This window comes from Branchiostoma floridae, chromosome 1 (genome assembly GCF_000003815.2).
Source record: "Branchiostoma floridae strain S238N-H82 chromosome 1, Bfl_VNyyK, whole genome shotgun sequence".
Taxonomy (NCBI): Eukaryota; Metazoa; Chordata; class Leptocardii; order Amphioxiformes; family Branchiostomatidae; genus Branchiostoma; species Branchiostoma floridae.
Genome location: NC_049979.1, coordinates 16,171,828 through 16,185,632, shown reverse-complemented (window position 1 = coordinate 16,185,632; position 13,805 = coordinate 16,171,828). Strand labels below are relative to the sequence as shown.

Below are 13,805 nucleotides of genomic sequence, written 5' to 3'. Positions count from 1 at the left end.
TCCATTGCCTTGGTCGTTATTGTATCAAAAGTGGCCAGTTTAGTATCAGAGGTAGATGAAATCTTTATTTAGAAAAGGTTACAAAATACAACTAGTAGTTAAGTTTAAGTCAGTAGCACAGGGTCAGTAGAGTACAATAGTTCTATGTGAATGTCAATAAGTGGACTATTGTTGCCTGTGACTGGCATTACTAGTTGGTGGGCACGGCGTTATAATAGGATTACATCAAATACCATTACCATCAATACCTTAAACCTCAACTCAGCAGGACTTATAAACATCATTAGGAACAATCAACTTTACATTTACTTAACCATATACATGTACATCTGACCTTATTCATATATTTGGCCTTATTAACACATCACAGTAACATTGTTAGTCATGTTATCAAGTAGTCACATTCCATTTATCTTACCATATCAAATCAAAGTCGTCAACATGCTATGCTTGGAGTTCAGCTTACTCCAAACAAACATTTTTGTTATTGAGAACACAAAAGTTTTAGACATTTATAAATCTGCTAAAAATTATGATACAAATTGGATACCTGAACTGTTAATACAAATGTTGTTTCTTTAATAGCAAATCCCACATAGTAAGTAGTAGACTCAGCTACTGTTATGCTAGATGGAGTTTTCATATTAAAGTTTCATAATCATCAACTGGCAGTTATGGTAGGCTGTCAATTTAACCAGGAGCATGAGCCCAGTTAAACAGTTAATACATCATGAGGTAGACGGTTTATGGAAAACTCACTTTTAATGTTAAGATTAACCTTGTGTAGTATAGGATTGCTAGAATTTCAGTACTATTACACGTAGTACCTGTTAAGATGGATAAATGTGTATTCCAGGTTTTTAAAACAAACCTAGTTGGTACTAGATGGTCTCTATGTAGTACTCCTTTACCTTTACAACATACCATAATTTGTATAGACTCTAGTAAATTGTTACAGTTTGCTGCAATATCTTTGTGTCCTGTCACTGCATGTGATGGCTTGTGCCCTGTGGAAAGTGAAACACTCTGTTAAGTAGGTTGACATGATTTAAATTTGAAAATTGACAAACATACAATCAATTTCCCACCTTACCTCTACTGATGAACATGTTTCTTGTGTTAAGAATATCAAGGCAATATGCGTTTGGAAAGGACACGAGACCTTGAAATATTTAAATGTGTTCACTGAAAAATCCAAGAACGTCTTCTTCCTTAAAACAGTGACAATTCTTGGTAGAAAGCATATTCCATGGAAGTTAATGGTTCCAGCATGAAGTAACAATTCCGTCTCTACAACTATAAGTGTGTTATACTGCCAATACACATGTACATCTTACCCACCTTGGTATTAAGTGTTCACTTGAATGACAATTTGGCCGTCTGGACCTTTCCGTCCTTGCTTGACGTGACTGTAGCAGCTCTGTTTGGCTACAAGTGGGGAACAGAAGCTGATGGTTAAAAGGTCCAGGATAAAGGAATGCTTTTGCTCAAACTAGCTATCCTTGATTTATGGAAAATAACTAGTATTGTCTTGAATTCAAGAGGATTAGTGGAGAACTGTAATACTTAACAAACTTTCCAAAGAATGCCAAATAGAAATGTGGTGCTGTAATTGTATGGGACCTGCAATGCTGAATGTTCACACTGACTGAATGAACATTGAATATAGAAAGTAAACCAAGCAGCATTGTCACAAGGGCTAATTTGAGTGATGTATACATAATTAAAGGGGTCATGTATGGGAAGATGGATATGGTAAATAATAAAACAGGCAAGCACATAACATGGCTCATTTATCTCAACACCTTGAATTGAAAATGAGATCCAGACTCACCATGATGGCGGCCAGGGGATCAAATTCAGCGTATGCAGCAGGCTGGCTGAAGGAGTCACTGGTGGGCATCATGGTCCCAGTAGGTAAGGCATAGGCTGGGCTGCAATACAGGGTGCAGGGACATGATTGTGAGTAGGCGAGAATTAGGACAATATTGACAATATCAACACTGACAGATGAAACAACCTGAATTTATGAATGCAAGGTACAATTTTCCAGTCAGATACATGTTTGTTTTTTCAGAAATTGAATTAAATCACACTCAAAGCAGCCCACCCAACATTAGTGGGGACAGACAGACTAGTTAGAAATAAGCATCTATCACCAATCTTGTTTTAGAGATAAGTAAATAAACCATCCATCTTGTTTTTACATGTTCAATCTTACATTGTGTTGTGTCCTGTACTCGTAGTCTTAACATGCTCACATGCTCTTTACTTACTTAATTGCAGCGTACTCTGCATCATCAGAGTTGTAGTCCTGTTCAGGCGGTACTTCGTAAACACCAGCACGGCCAGGCGCATCTTTAGTGCTGGAGGAGAATCCACCATCATACAATGGCACATCTCCCTTGAACCTTGGTGCCGTGAGTGCGTATCTTGGCAGCGTGGCTGGGGGGCGTGGCATGGCAGAATCCTCCAGCTGAAATGCCTTGTTGCTGTACACATAACTCTCGTCATAGATAGGGTTGAATGTTGGCAAACTTTCGTGCTCTGAGCTTTTCTTGGTCGGCACTTTTGTTGGGTGCACCCATAACTCCTGTAAAATAGGATATTTTGAATGTTAATAGTTGCCTCGTATTGCAAAACTCTGAAATAATTATCCATGTTCATGAATTTTTACAAAGAAGTTTGGTCACATATTTTGTTCCAAAAGTGAAGCTGATCTGTAGATCACAAAAACTAATATCTACCAAAGAATCTGAATCAAGCTGTAGCAAGCACGTGAGTGATGACTTACTTTAGACTTCTTCTTCTTGTTTGAGAGATGGGCAGAGATCATGCATGCCAGTAGCAGCACCGCACCAAGCACACCAGCAAAGATTCCCAGACCCAGTGTTAGACGGTATCGTGAACCTGGAAACAAGGAAAAGACTTGTTGAGCAGGTGATCTTTTTAATCAATATCTTGAACCTAAAGCAAGTCATTCGCAGTCAAACATGGTAAAACTTCTACTTCATGGATAGGATTTTTTATTATACTATTCACTGTTGCATAACATAACATAACATAACATAACATAGTTTTTATATACCATATTAAGCAAACAGGACTTTCTTAGTAAGATTCTTTACATCTAACATTACAGGCTTGTGCACAATGCCAAGCCAAGTTAGAACAAAAATCTGACGAGACCCTTACCGTCATCCTCACAACGTGCTCCACTGTACCCACTGGGACATCTGCAAAACAAGTGGCAAATATTGTCACTCTAATTGAATCACACGAAAGAATCCTCAACAGTTTTTAGAAGAAATTTTTTGCAACAGTCTGGCCCCCAGACCCTGGGTTGGATACTTACGTGCATGACAGCCCTCCTGCCACAGGTTTACATGTCCCTCCGTTTTTACAGTAGTCTGCTGGACACTCAGCTGCATGGACAAGTGTCAGTAAAACCAATTTATTATAGAAAATCATTCAGTAAAATCTTAAATTCAAGCCTTTACTTAGATGCAACATGCTTCATGTCAAATTTCAAAGCATATTTGAACAATGGACTACCATTTGGATTACTTTGATAAGTGCTGTCAGTCATCATGGAAGATAATGATTGAAATATTTCTTTTAGGTGTGGCAATAGTTGGAAGTAGTATCAGTGTATATTCTATAGAATGTAATCTACTGAGGATATGGTCTGCAACAGGATGTGTGAAGTAAACTACTGGTAAGGAGCTACAGACTAGGCACTTCAATGTGTAGCCGTAGGTTTTTAATACAGTGGTTTACGAAATGCACCTCCGCAAGCCCTTCCTGGGTTGGCAGGCTGTCTGTCTTGAAAACCTTGGCGGCACGCACAAGTGAAAGACCCCGGGGTGTTGGTACAGTTGGCATACTGCGAGCAGTCGTTGGTGGTTGTTGAGGCACACTCATCCAAATCTGTATTGAAAAATATATATAAAAGCTTTGAAAATGTGTTGACAATTGTTAGTCTTTTCCATTGAAAAGGTGATAAAGTAACCCATTACATTTTTGGGTGATGTTTTTAAAATTACATTACACTCATGATCTAAAAGCCTGAATTTCATTTAAAAAATTGACTTAGAAGCCATCAGTCGACTTATGATATTTGCAAGACCAAGGAAGTACAAATAGGTAAAGGAATGACCCTTATTTGTAAAGTGCTATGGAAAAAGGAGAGGTATTGAAAAGAGTCTAGAAATACATCATGTTTTAGGATCACAAATATGAGTTGCTTATGAACAACAGACAACTGGACACTTTGAACGACATTAGTTAACACAGTTGCTCAGTAAAGATGGAAACATTATAATGACATGCCAGGAGGCATAAATCATAACGAAGTGGCTTACCATTCACCTGCACCCCGCCCACAGTGAAGGGCAGGTTGGAGCTGCTGCTGATGGCGTTCTGCAGGGAGCTGCCAATACTGCTGGCCGTCGCATTGGAAGACTTGTTGGTGTTAACAACATGATTGGCAATCACACTTCCATTTGTGAAGCTTGTGACTGTGACGCTCACAAAGTCTGATCCAAGAGCCTTCGTGTACAGGACTACAAACTGTAGAGAAAGAGGAATGATGGGGAACATGATTATTTCATTCTCAGAGTAGGGGCATACCCTAGTGTGCAATGGTACAAAACGTATAGTAGTCATATAGGCTACAGAAACCTTCAGCATGTTGAAGTTGGTAGCCTCAAAGGAAAGAAGAAGAAGAAGAGACTGTAATCTAATTGTAAAAATAGTCTTGATTGTAGAGCTTTCCTTATCTACAAGACATTCATGACATCATTCATTAACCAAGTTCCTAGCTATGATCACATGTTAAACCACCTGCCCATGTGGATAACAGTACTTCAATGTCCCAAATACTAACATGCATTCACATGAAATACTCACAACTGTGGTGACTTGGACTTTGAGATTCATGAAGCGAGTAGAGGTGGGGTCATTTAGGGAAGAGTCGAAAACCTCATTGGTGATGCGGACAGTGGCTGAGTAGGCCTGGGTCTCTGTGGTAAAGAACAATGTTATCATGTATCTTGTTGGTTTATTCCATTAGCCAACAATGTTATCGTGTAACCTGTGGGTTCATTCTGAATTGCTCTTCAAAGTATATTATCATGTTGTGAATGAAGCAAGATTTTTTAGTATGTAGTAGCAGCTGACTTCAACCCCAAGCCATGAAGGATGGTGCTTGAAAATTTTGCAAGTACTGTATTGTGAATGATTTTCAGATCTTTATGTCTGTCCTTTTACTTTCCTTTATTTGAAACAGAACAGTATGACTGCTTAGCTCGATAGGAACACTGACAGATGTTGGCCTTACCTTCACATGTTCCATCTTTCTCTGTAAATCCTGGCTTACAGTCACACGAGAAGGAACCCTCCGTGTTACGACACACCCGGTCCGCTGCACAGTTGGCAGTGTTACTGGTACACTCATTGATATCTAGGAGTGTAGGAGAAAAATAAATGTTATTCAGATGGATCTTTTTAAAACAATATTTCATGGGGTAATATAAACTAAAGACAAATATTTATTCTAACATCACTCTGGTAGTAATTTTATTTTCTCCCACTGATTTGAAAGTTTGTTGATACATGTATCAGCATTAACTTTAAAGTACTCTAGTAGTTTAATGTTAGCAACACTTATGCATCGGCATAATTAAAGGTGAATAAAGCCTGGTCTTACCAGTACAGCTGGCCCCATCCCCTGTATAGCCAGACTGGCAGGTGCACACGCCCACTCCTGTCCCTGACTGCAGCAGACAGGACGCTTTTGTGTGGCAGGTTACCGAGCAAGAGCCCACCACTGGGAAGGCAAATGGGAATTACTTGGTAAGCAGCAGTAAGGGACATCATGTACACATGGAATGTAATGACCTTTGCAATAAGATCTGAAGTGATCAGCTGTACATTGATTGTGCCAATATTCCATGATTAATTATTACCTGTTTCCAAATTAGTCATGTATGCAAGCAACACCTTCAGGAATAAATGGCGAACGTACACACACAAAAAACGTTGTGTGTCAGTGTAAAAGTATAAATGGTTATATTAATAACTTTTATCTAGTAAATTAGAAAATATGATTAAATCCTAAGACATACATTTTGTGCAGTCTTTAGCTCCAACTTGTCCGCTTCCACTTCCAAATGCCAGACATTGATCATTGTTTGCAGCATCAGTGTCTGTGAAGTTGCCAGTCACCAACATCCGAAGGCAGACGTGAGTCATTTCCGCACAGTTGCTTGTAGTTAGAGTGTTCAGGGTGGTTTCAGCGGCAAGAGCAGTGACATCCCCCTGAGCCACACCTGTTGTTCCATCCACAGCGGAAGTGATCCTGACACTGAGCTGTCCTGGTGCAGGAGTTTGAGCTGGTTGAGAAGAGTTGGCCAGGAAAACAACAAACTCAAAGTTGCCAGACGGGTTTGACTGTTAAAACAGAACCAGAAAAAAATGTGTTGAATGATCTGTGCAGTCATCAAACTTGTCCAACAAAGTCTATATCAAATGAAATTAATACAAAATGCATGAAATCATTTATATATGTTTGGGCATGAAAATACGACTTGGTATGTAACATTATAAAATAAACAACCAAGAACCACAAAATTAAATTTTATGTTAGATTGTTTTTGACTAAAAAGTTTACAAATTTTGAAAAAGGATTTTTAAGACATACAGTGCAACTCTTAACAGAACAGAAAGAAACAGAATAGAAAGCCTTTGTATTAGTTTATCCTAACTTAAGAGGGAAAAGGGTTCTTGTAGCAACGCAGTAATTTCTTGTAGTCAGATGACTTTGATACCTGCACATCACTTGTCCCACCATTGCGAAGGGTAATGCCGAATGCCATGCTAACACTGTTATTTGGGTAAAACATGGGTGGCTTGTTTTCAACAACAGTGAATGCCGTCAACTCGATATCTGGAAAACAAAAGCAATCGAATCAGTCAAGTTGCAAAAGCTTGTGTACTATACTTTCTTGCAGCAACAGCAAAATGATAGCAGATAGAGTTTTTTTAGAGTTACTCTGTAGAATATGTGACATTGGTCTGGTGTACGTACCAGTGGAGACTGATGCAGGGGTCACCACAGCTGTAGTCACAGCAGATGTCGTGACTGGGGGTGTCACAGTTTCACTTGGCTGGACGGTTATGGCTGCAGTAGCTGAGGGTGTTGCTATCATAGACTCAGTTGGAGAAGTTTGCAGTGACTGGGTTGGTGAAATGATAACTGCTACACCTGCTGTGCTGACTGGTGCCATAGAATCTTGTAGGATTGTGGTGGAAACAACAGCAACACTGGCACTTATGATAGGTGCTGCAACAGTTTGTGACGGCAGAGAAGGTGCAACTGTTGCTGGTGGAGCTACAGACATTTGAGGTGACTGACTAGGAGCGACTGTTGCTGGTGGAGCTTCAGATATTTGAAGTGACTGACTAGGGGCAATTGTTGCTGGTGGAGCCACAGACATTTGAAGTGACTGACTTGGGGCAACAGATCCTGGAGCAGCTACAGGCATTTGAAGTGACTGACTAGGGGCAACTGTTCCCAAAGGAGCTACAGACATTTGAAGTGATTGACTAGGGGCAACTGTTGGTGGAGGTGCAGACATTTGAAGTGACTGACTAGGGGCAACAGATCCTGGAGCAGCTACAGGCATTTGAAGTGACTGACTAGGGGCAACTGTTCCCAAAGGAGCTACAGACATTTGAAGTGATTGACTAGGGGCAACTGTTGGTGGAGGTGCAGACATTTGAAGTGACTGACTAGGGACAACTGTGGCTGGTGGTGCTACAGACATTTGAAGTGACTGACTAGGGGCAACCGTTGCTAGTGGAGCTACAGACATTTGAAGTGACTGACTAGGGGCAACAACTATTGATGGTGGAGCTACAGACATTTGAAGTGATTGACTAGGGGCAACTGTTGGTGGTGGTGCAGACATTTGAAGTGACTGACTAGGGACAACTGTTGGTGGTGGTGCAGACATTTGAAGCGACTGGCTTGGTGCAACTGTTCCAGGAGGAGCTACAGACATTTGAAGTGACTGATTAGGAGCAACCGTTGCTAGTGGAGCTACAGACATTTGAAGTGACTGACTAGGGACAACTGTTTGTGGTGCTGCCGACATTTGAAGTGACTGACTTGGGGCAACTGTTCCTGGAGGAGCTACAGACATTTGAAGTGATTGACTAGGGGCAACTGTTGCTAGTGGAGCTACAGACATTTGAGGTGACTGACTAGGAGCAACTGTTGCTGGTGGAGCTACAGATATTTGAAGTGACTGACTAGGGGCAGCTGTTGCTGGTGGAGCTACAGACATTTGACGTGACTGACTTGGGGCAACAGATCCTGGAGCAGCTACAGGCATTTGAAGTGACTGACTAGGGGCAACTGTTCCTAAAGGAGCTACAGACATTTGAAGTGATTGACTAGGGGCAACTGTTGGTGGTGGTGCCGACATTTGAAGCGACTGACTAGGGGCAACAACTATTGGTGGTGGAGCTACAGATATTTGAAGTGACTGACTAGGGGCAGCTGTTGGTGGTGGTGCCGACATTTGAAGCGACTGACTGGGGGCAACTGTTCCTGGAGGAGCTACAGACATTTGACGTGACTGACTAGGGGCAACAACTGTTGGTGGTGGTGCAGACATTTGAAGCGACTGGCTTGGTGCAACTGCTCCTGGAGGAGCTACAGACATTTGAAGTGACTGACTAGGAGCAACTGTTGTTGGTGGAGCTACAGACATTTGAAGTGACTGACTAGGGGCAATTGTTGGTGGTGCTGCCGACATTTGAAGAGACTGACTAGGGGCAACTGTTCCTGGAGGAGCTACAGACATTTGAAGTGACTGACTAGGAGCAACTGTTGGTGGTGGTGCCAACATTTGAAGCGACTGTCTAGGGGCAACTGTTCCTGGAGGAGCTACAGACATTTGTAGTGACTGAGTAGGGACAACTGTTGGTGGTGGTGCCGACATTTGAAGCGACCGACTAGGGGCAACAACTGTTGGTGGTGGAGCTACAGATATTTGAAGTGACTGACTAGGGGCAGCTGTTGGTGGTGGTGCCGACATTTGAAGCGACTGACTAGGGGCAACTGTTCCTGGAGGAGCTACAGACATTTGACGTGACCGACTAGGGACAACTGTTGGTGGTGGTGCAGACATTTGAAGCGACTGACTAGGGGCAACTGTTCCTGGAGGAGCTACAGACATTTGACGTGACTGACTAGGGACAACTGTTGGTGGTGGTGCAGACATTTGAAGCGACTGGCTTGGGGCAACTGTTGGTGGTGGAGCTACAGATATTTGAAGTGACTGACTAGGGGCAGCTGTTGGTGGTGATGCAGACATTTGAAGCGACTGACTAGGGGCAACTGTTCCTGGAGGAGCTACAGACATTTGACGTGACTGACTAGGGACAACTGTTGGTGGTGGTGCAGACATTTGAAGCGACTGGCTTGGGGCAACTGTTGGTGGTGCTGCCGACATTTGAAGTGACTGACTAGGGACAACTGTTGGTGGTGCTGCCGATATTTGACGTGACTGACTAGGGGCAACAACTGTTGGTGGTGGTGCAGACAATTGAAGTGACTGGCTTTGGGCAACTGTTCGTGGTGCTGCCGACATTTCAAGCGACTGGATAGGAACAACTGTTGGTGGTGGTGCAGAGATTTGAAGTGACTGACTAGGGACAGCTGCTGGTGGTGGTGCAGACATTTGAAGCGACTGGCTTGGTGCAACTGCTCCAGGAGGAGCTACAGACATTTGAAGTGACTGACTAGGAGCAACTGTTGCTGGTGGAGCTACAGACATTTGAAGTGACTGGCTAGGGGCAATTGTTGGTGGTGCTGCCGACATTTGAAGAGACTGACTAGGGGCAACTGTTCCTGGAGGAGCTACAGACATTTGAAGTGATTGACTAGGGGCAACTGTTGCTGGTGGTGCCGACATTTGAAGCGACTGTCTAGGGGCAACTGTTGCTGGAGGAGCTACAGACATTTGTAGTGACTGAGTAGGGACAACTGTTGGTGGTGGTGCCGACATTTGAAGTGACTGACTTAGTGCAACAGTTCCAAGAGGAGCTACAGACACCTGAAGTGACTGACTAGGGACAACTGTTCCTGGTGGAGCTACAGACATTTGAAATGACTGGCTCGGGGCAATTGTTGGTGGTGCTGCCGACAATTGAAGTGACTGACTAGGGACTACTGTGGCTTGGGCGGCAGTTCCGGTACTGGCAAGAGCTTCAGACTGTTGTACTGCCTGGGAGGATGCCATTGCACCCTGTATTGCTGCAGTACTGGTAGGTGATACAGATACATATATTGGTGAAACAGAACCCTGGAGTGACTGAGTAGGAATGATGTTTTCTGACAGACTGACAGCAACAGTGGGAGATGCTTGAATGATGCCCGTCGTTGATAGGGTTTGGCTGTACACTGCTGCATTCGACCACAGAACACAACACAGAGTCACCAGGAATGCTGCCGTCATGGTCCTTTATCCTTGGTTCTGTAAAGAAATTGTTCACAAAACGTAATGGACATCATTTCTCTACAGGCAAGTCGTATGTTAGCATTTCTTGGACATTTAAAACACAATAAGTTCTTTTCTATGCAGCCACGTGCACATCAAGGGTGGGGTTTTACAATTTTTTATCCGTCAATACATTTTCCCATGAGAACCCTGAACGTGTTATATAAGATAGTGTGTCCCATCTGCTCTGTACGAATCGAATGATTCTCCAAACATTCTTAAATGCTTACGAGCGGCACAGGTTGACTTTATGACGTACCTTGCCGATGCTATCAGGGACACAAATAGAGGGAGGAAACATAGCCACTGGGGTCACTTCATGCATTAGTTTAGTTTGCTCTACTTTTTTTGGAAGAATTTGCGTTAATTTTGTTTTCATTTAAGTGGAGGTATTTTTGCTACTCCTACTGACGTCAATGAGTACCATCTAACATGTTTTGTTTTCCATATAGTCTTAATCCCACAGAAATGTCCACGCTCTAATGAATGTTGGCCGGCAATTCAACCATACCAAGGCGGAAATGCTACATATTTGCGATAATTTTCTGACCTGATTTTATGACGAATATTATCGAATCACCGACACCTGCAAAACCGAAACGGACCATGACACGGAAACCCAAACCATACATAATGAGTACACGTCTTGGTGTGGCCATTCTCTGTATGTTTGATAAACAGCATGAATCAACCAACGCGAATTTCGCAATAGCATCGATACCGACCCGCCCTAGCAGAGTGCCAGATCTTATCTGTAGTTATGTCAGAAGCATTTCTGGTGACATGTAGCTAGCCACACCTGCAAGTAGGTCACACCCAGGGAATACTGATAAGTCATCGCAATGTTCGCCGAACTTGCAGGCCCAACACCTGTGTCATAATCTACAAGTTTCTCATCAGTTGTTGGTTCGAGTCTTTGAGGCAGATCGCAAACTTCAAAACACCGAATAAAATTTTCACAGAAATGTGTAAACTGTAATAAGGGTGCCCTAGGCCTAGCTATAAAATACCTGTAGGCTCCTCAATATGTTCTTGAACATGTCGAGATATACGTTCGGTGACTGTTTCCCTAATCTCTTTATATAATCTATCGGCACTACAGTGATCTTAGCATTTTTTTCAATACCTGAGTTTAGCAGTACAAGTGTATGCATACAATACGTCGTGGTCGGTAGCGCCATTAGTGTGACTTACAAATTATATAAGTCATTCCTTTTGAAAGTTGCCGGGAGGCGGAATCGTGTTGTATCTGGCAAGACTGAATGCTAAGAATCGGTCAGCGTTACCGAGTTGTGCCAGCAATCTGTGAGCTCTTGAAGTAAATGTCTTTATTTTTGTGGGTTTGTAAGCCTAGGGTATATTTTTTCGTGCTTGGGTAGTCGAAAATTAATTGTATTCATTTGTTGAAAAAACAACAGCTACATCCCCTGCCGTGGTATCAAGACAAGTCTATGACAGTTTTAAACTATTAGACAGAATTTGAAGGTTAGTTATGATTGCAAAGCAAAAGCTATCTTGTGGACATACTAATACATAATCGAAACAAACAAAAAAACAAGAAACAGCTACGACTACAAGTTCCAGTGTCGACTGGAGGTGCCCAGCGGCGGTCACTGGTGCACAACTTTACAGATATAGAACTTAAATATTCCAGGATACAATGCAAAAGCAACGAGTTGTTTTTTCGAGTATGGGTAAAGTCATCATTTGATAAAGGGGCATACCTTGATCTCAAATCACAAATATCTGATGAACTTTAATCCGTACAGTCGTCAGCAGAGGTCCTCCATTGCACACCGTCGCCCAAGTAGTCTGAGTGGTGTCTGTTTTGGGTGGGGTCTCTGCAGGGAAATGTAGGAACCGGTCGGACAACAGCTGACTCAGGTACTGCATTCCACGGAAACACCTAGCAGTTATATATAATCCAAAAGGCAAGACGGAAATTCCCCTCGAAAGGTTTCAAATTACATACAGAAGCCACACACCTGTAAATGTGTACCGGCTGTAGCGCTTCAACAAGTGCTGAAAACGACCCAAACTTTATACTTGCGATTGTCATTGGACATTGCGCTGTCCATTGAGACTTGTCTAGGTCGGTTTGCCTCTTTTTAAAGGTATTCCGGTACATTTTTTAAATTCTCCTGTCGATTCGACAGATGAGCAGGCAGACGGACATTTTGCCTGTGGGTTCGGCAACCTGTTCTGCCTGACCTGCATAGGCCGGAGGGTGATCCGACCCGCGGGAGGGCTGAGACCGAGGGCGATGCGGAATACACCGTGTTGTATTTTATTTATGTCATACCCACCTGAGAAAACCCATGTTTTGATGCGAAATGCGCCAGAAGTTGAACAAATTTGGTGCCCCAAAAGTGTTGCAACAGCAATGTTCCAACGTCCGAATTAGGTATTCGAATTGCCAATCGAGCCGTATTCGGCCCGCTCGAACTGGTTCGATTTACTCGAAGAAAGTGTGTGATACGCCTTTCGAACCTGTGCGATACATATAGAATACAATACGGTGTATTCCGTATCAACCTTCGGCCGTCGGGCGATCCGACCCGCGGGAGGGCTGCCGTCATACCCACCTGAGAAAACCCATGTTTTAATGTGAAATGCGCCAGAAGTTGAACAAATTTGGTGCCCTCGAACCAAAAGTGTTGCAACAGCAATGTTCCAACGTCCGAATCAGGTATTCGAATTGCCAACCGGGCCCGCTCGATTTACTCGAATGGAGCCTGTGTGATACGCCTTTCGAACCTGTGCGATACGGAAGCGTAAGGCCCGGTCCGGAACACCCGTATCGAACGTTTTCGCGTCACAGGTATGACATATATATATATATATATAACGTGTTCTAAAGTAGAGAATAGAGTCAAACGCTTTAAATTGGAACACAAAAATTGGTAATCAACTGTTACTTTTCTTTAAAGTTGAAAAATAAACTCTGTGCAATGATTACACAGTTATCTAGGCCAAAGGACAATTCAATGAATCAACTATATCACTTACTACCATACATATATCAGTTCAGCTTGAACTTCATGCCTGGAGGCATTGCTATCACAGAATAGATGTCCCTTGATTGTTGTGCTCGTGTACCGTAAAGTATGATCTTCAGAGTAGGTTGTCGGTGAGTACCCATATAACGCATACAGTGTAAATGTCCTAACTCACATAGATTACTAATTTGTTTCAATATTCGTTCATTAGATCTTATGCCGATAACCAGTGACC

The 13,805-nt window shown here is 42.6% G+C and overlaps 1 protein-coding gene across 3 annotated transcripts; it reads right to left on the bottom strand.

Annotated features, from left to right (window-relative positions):
• Positions 1–45: 45 nt before the first annotated feature.
• Positions 46–12,409, bottom strand: LOC118411959 (proline-rich protein 36-like). 3 transcript variants are annotated; one of them, XM_035814500.1, is made up of 17 exons: positions 12,296–12,406; positions 7,782–10,547; positions 7,091–7,640; positions 6,831–6,949; positions 6,129–6,453; positions 5,711–5,830; positions 5,342–5,464; positions 4,912–5,024; positions 4,365–4,572; positions 3,790–3,930; positions 3,356–3,425; positions 3,196–3,236; positions 2,795–2,910; positions 2,277–2,593; positions 1,835–1,934; positions 1,342–1,428; positions 46–1,007 (listed from the first exon to the last, which is right to left on the bottom strand). In XM_035814500.1, exons 2-16 carry the CDS (start codon positions 10,527–10,529, stop codon positions 1,357–1,359), a joined length of 5,163 nt encoding a protein of 1,720 aa, XP_035670393.1. In that variant the 5' UTR covers positions 10,530–10,547; positions 12,296–12,406; the 3' UTR covers positions 46–1,007; positions 1,342–1,356. The 3 variants fall into 3 exon arrangements, with proteins under 3 accessions (XP_035670393.1, XP_035670401.1, XP_035670384.1); XM_035814508.1 differs by having other exon boundaries at positions 7,091–7,624; positions 7,958–10,547; XM_035814491.1 differs by having other exon boundaries at positions 7,091–10,547; positions 12,296–12,409.
• Between the last annotated feature and the right edge of the window lie 1,396 nt (positions 12,410–13,805).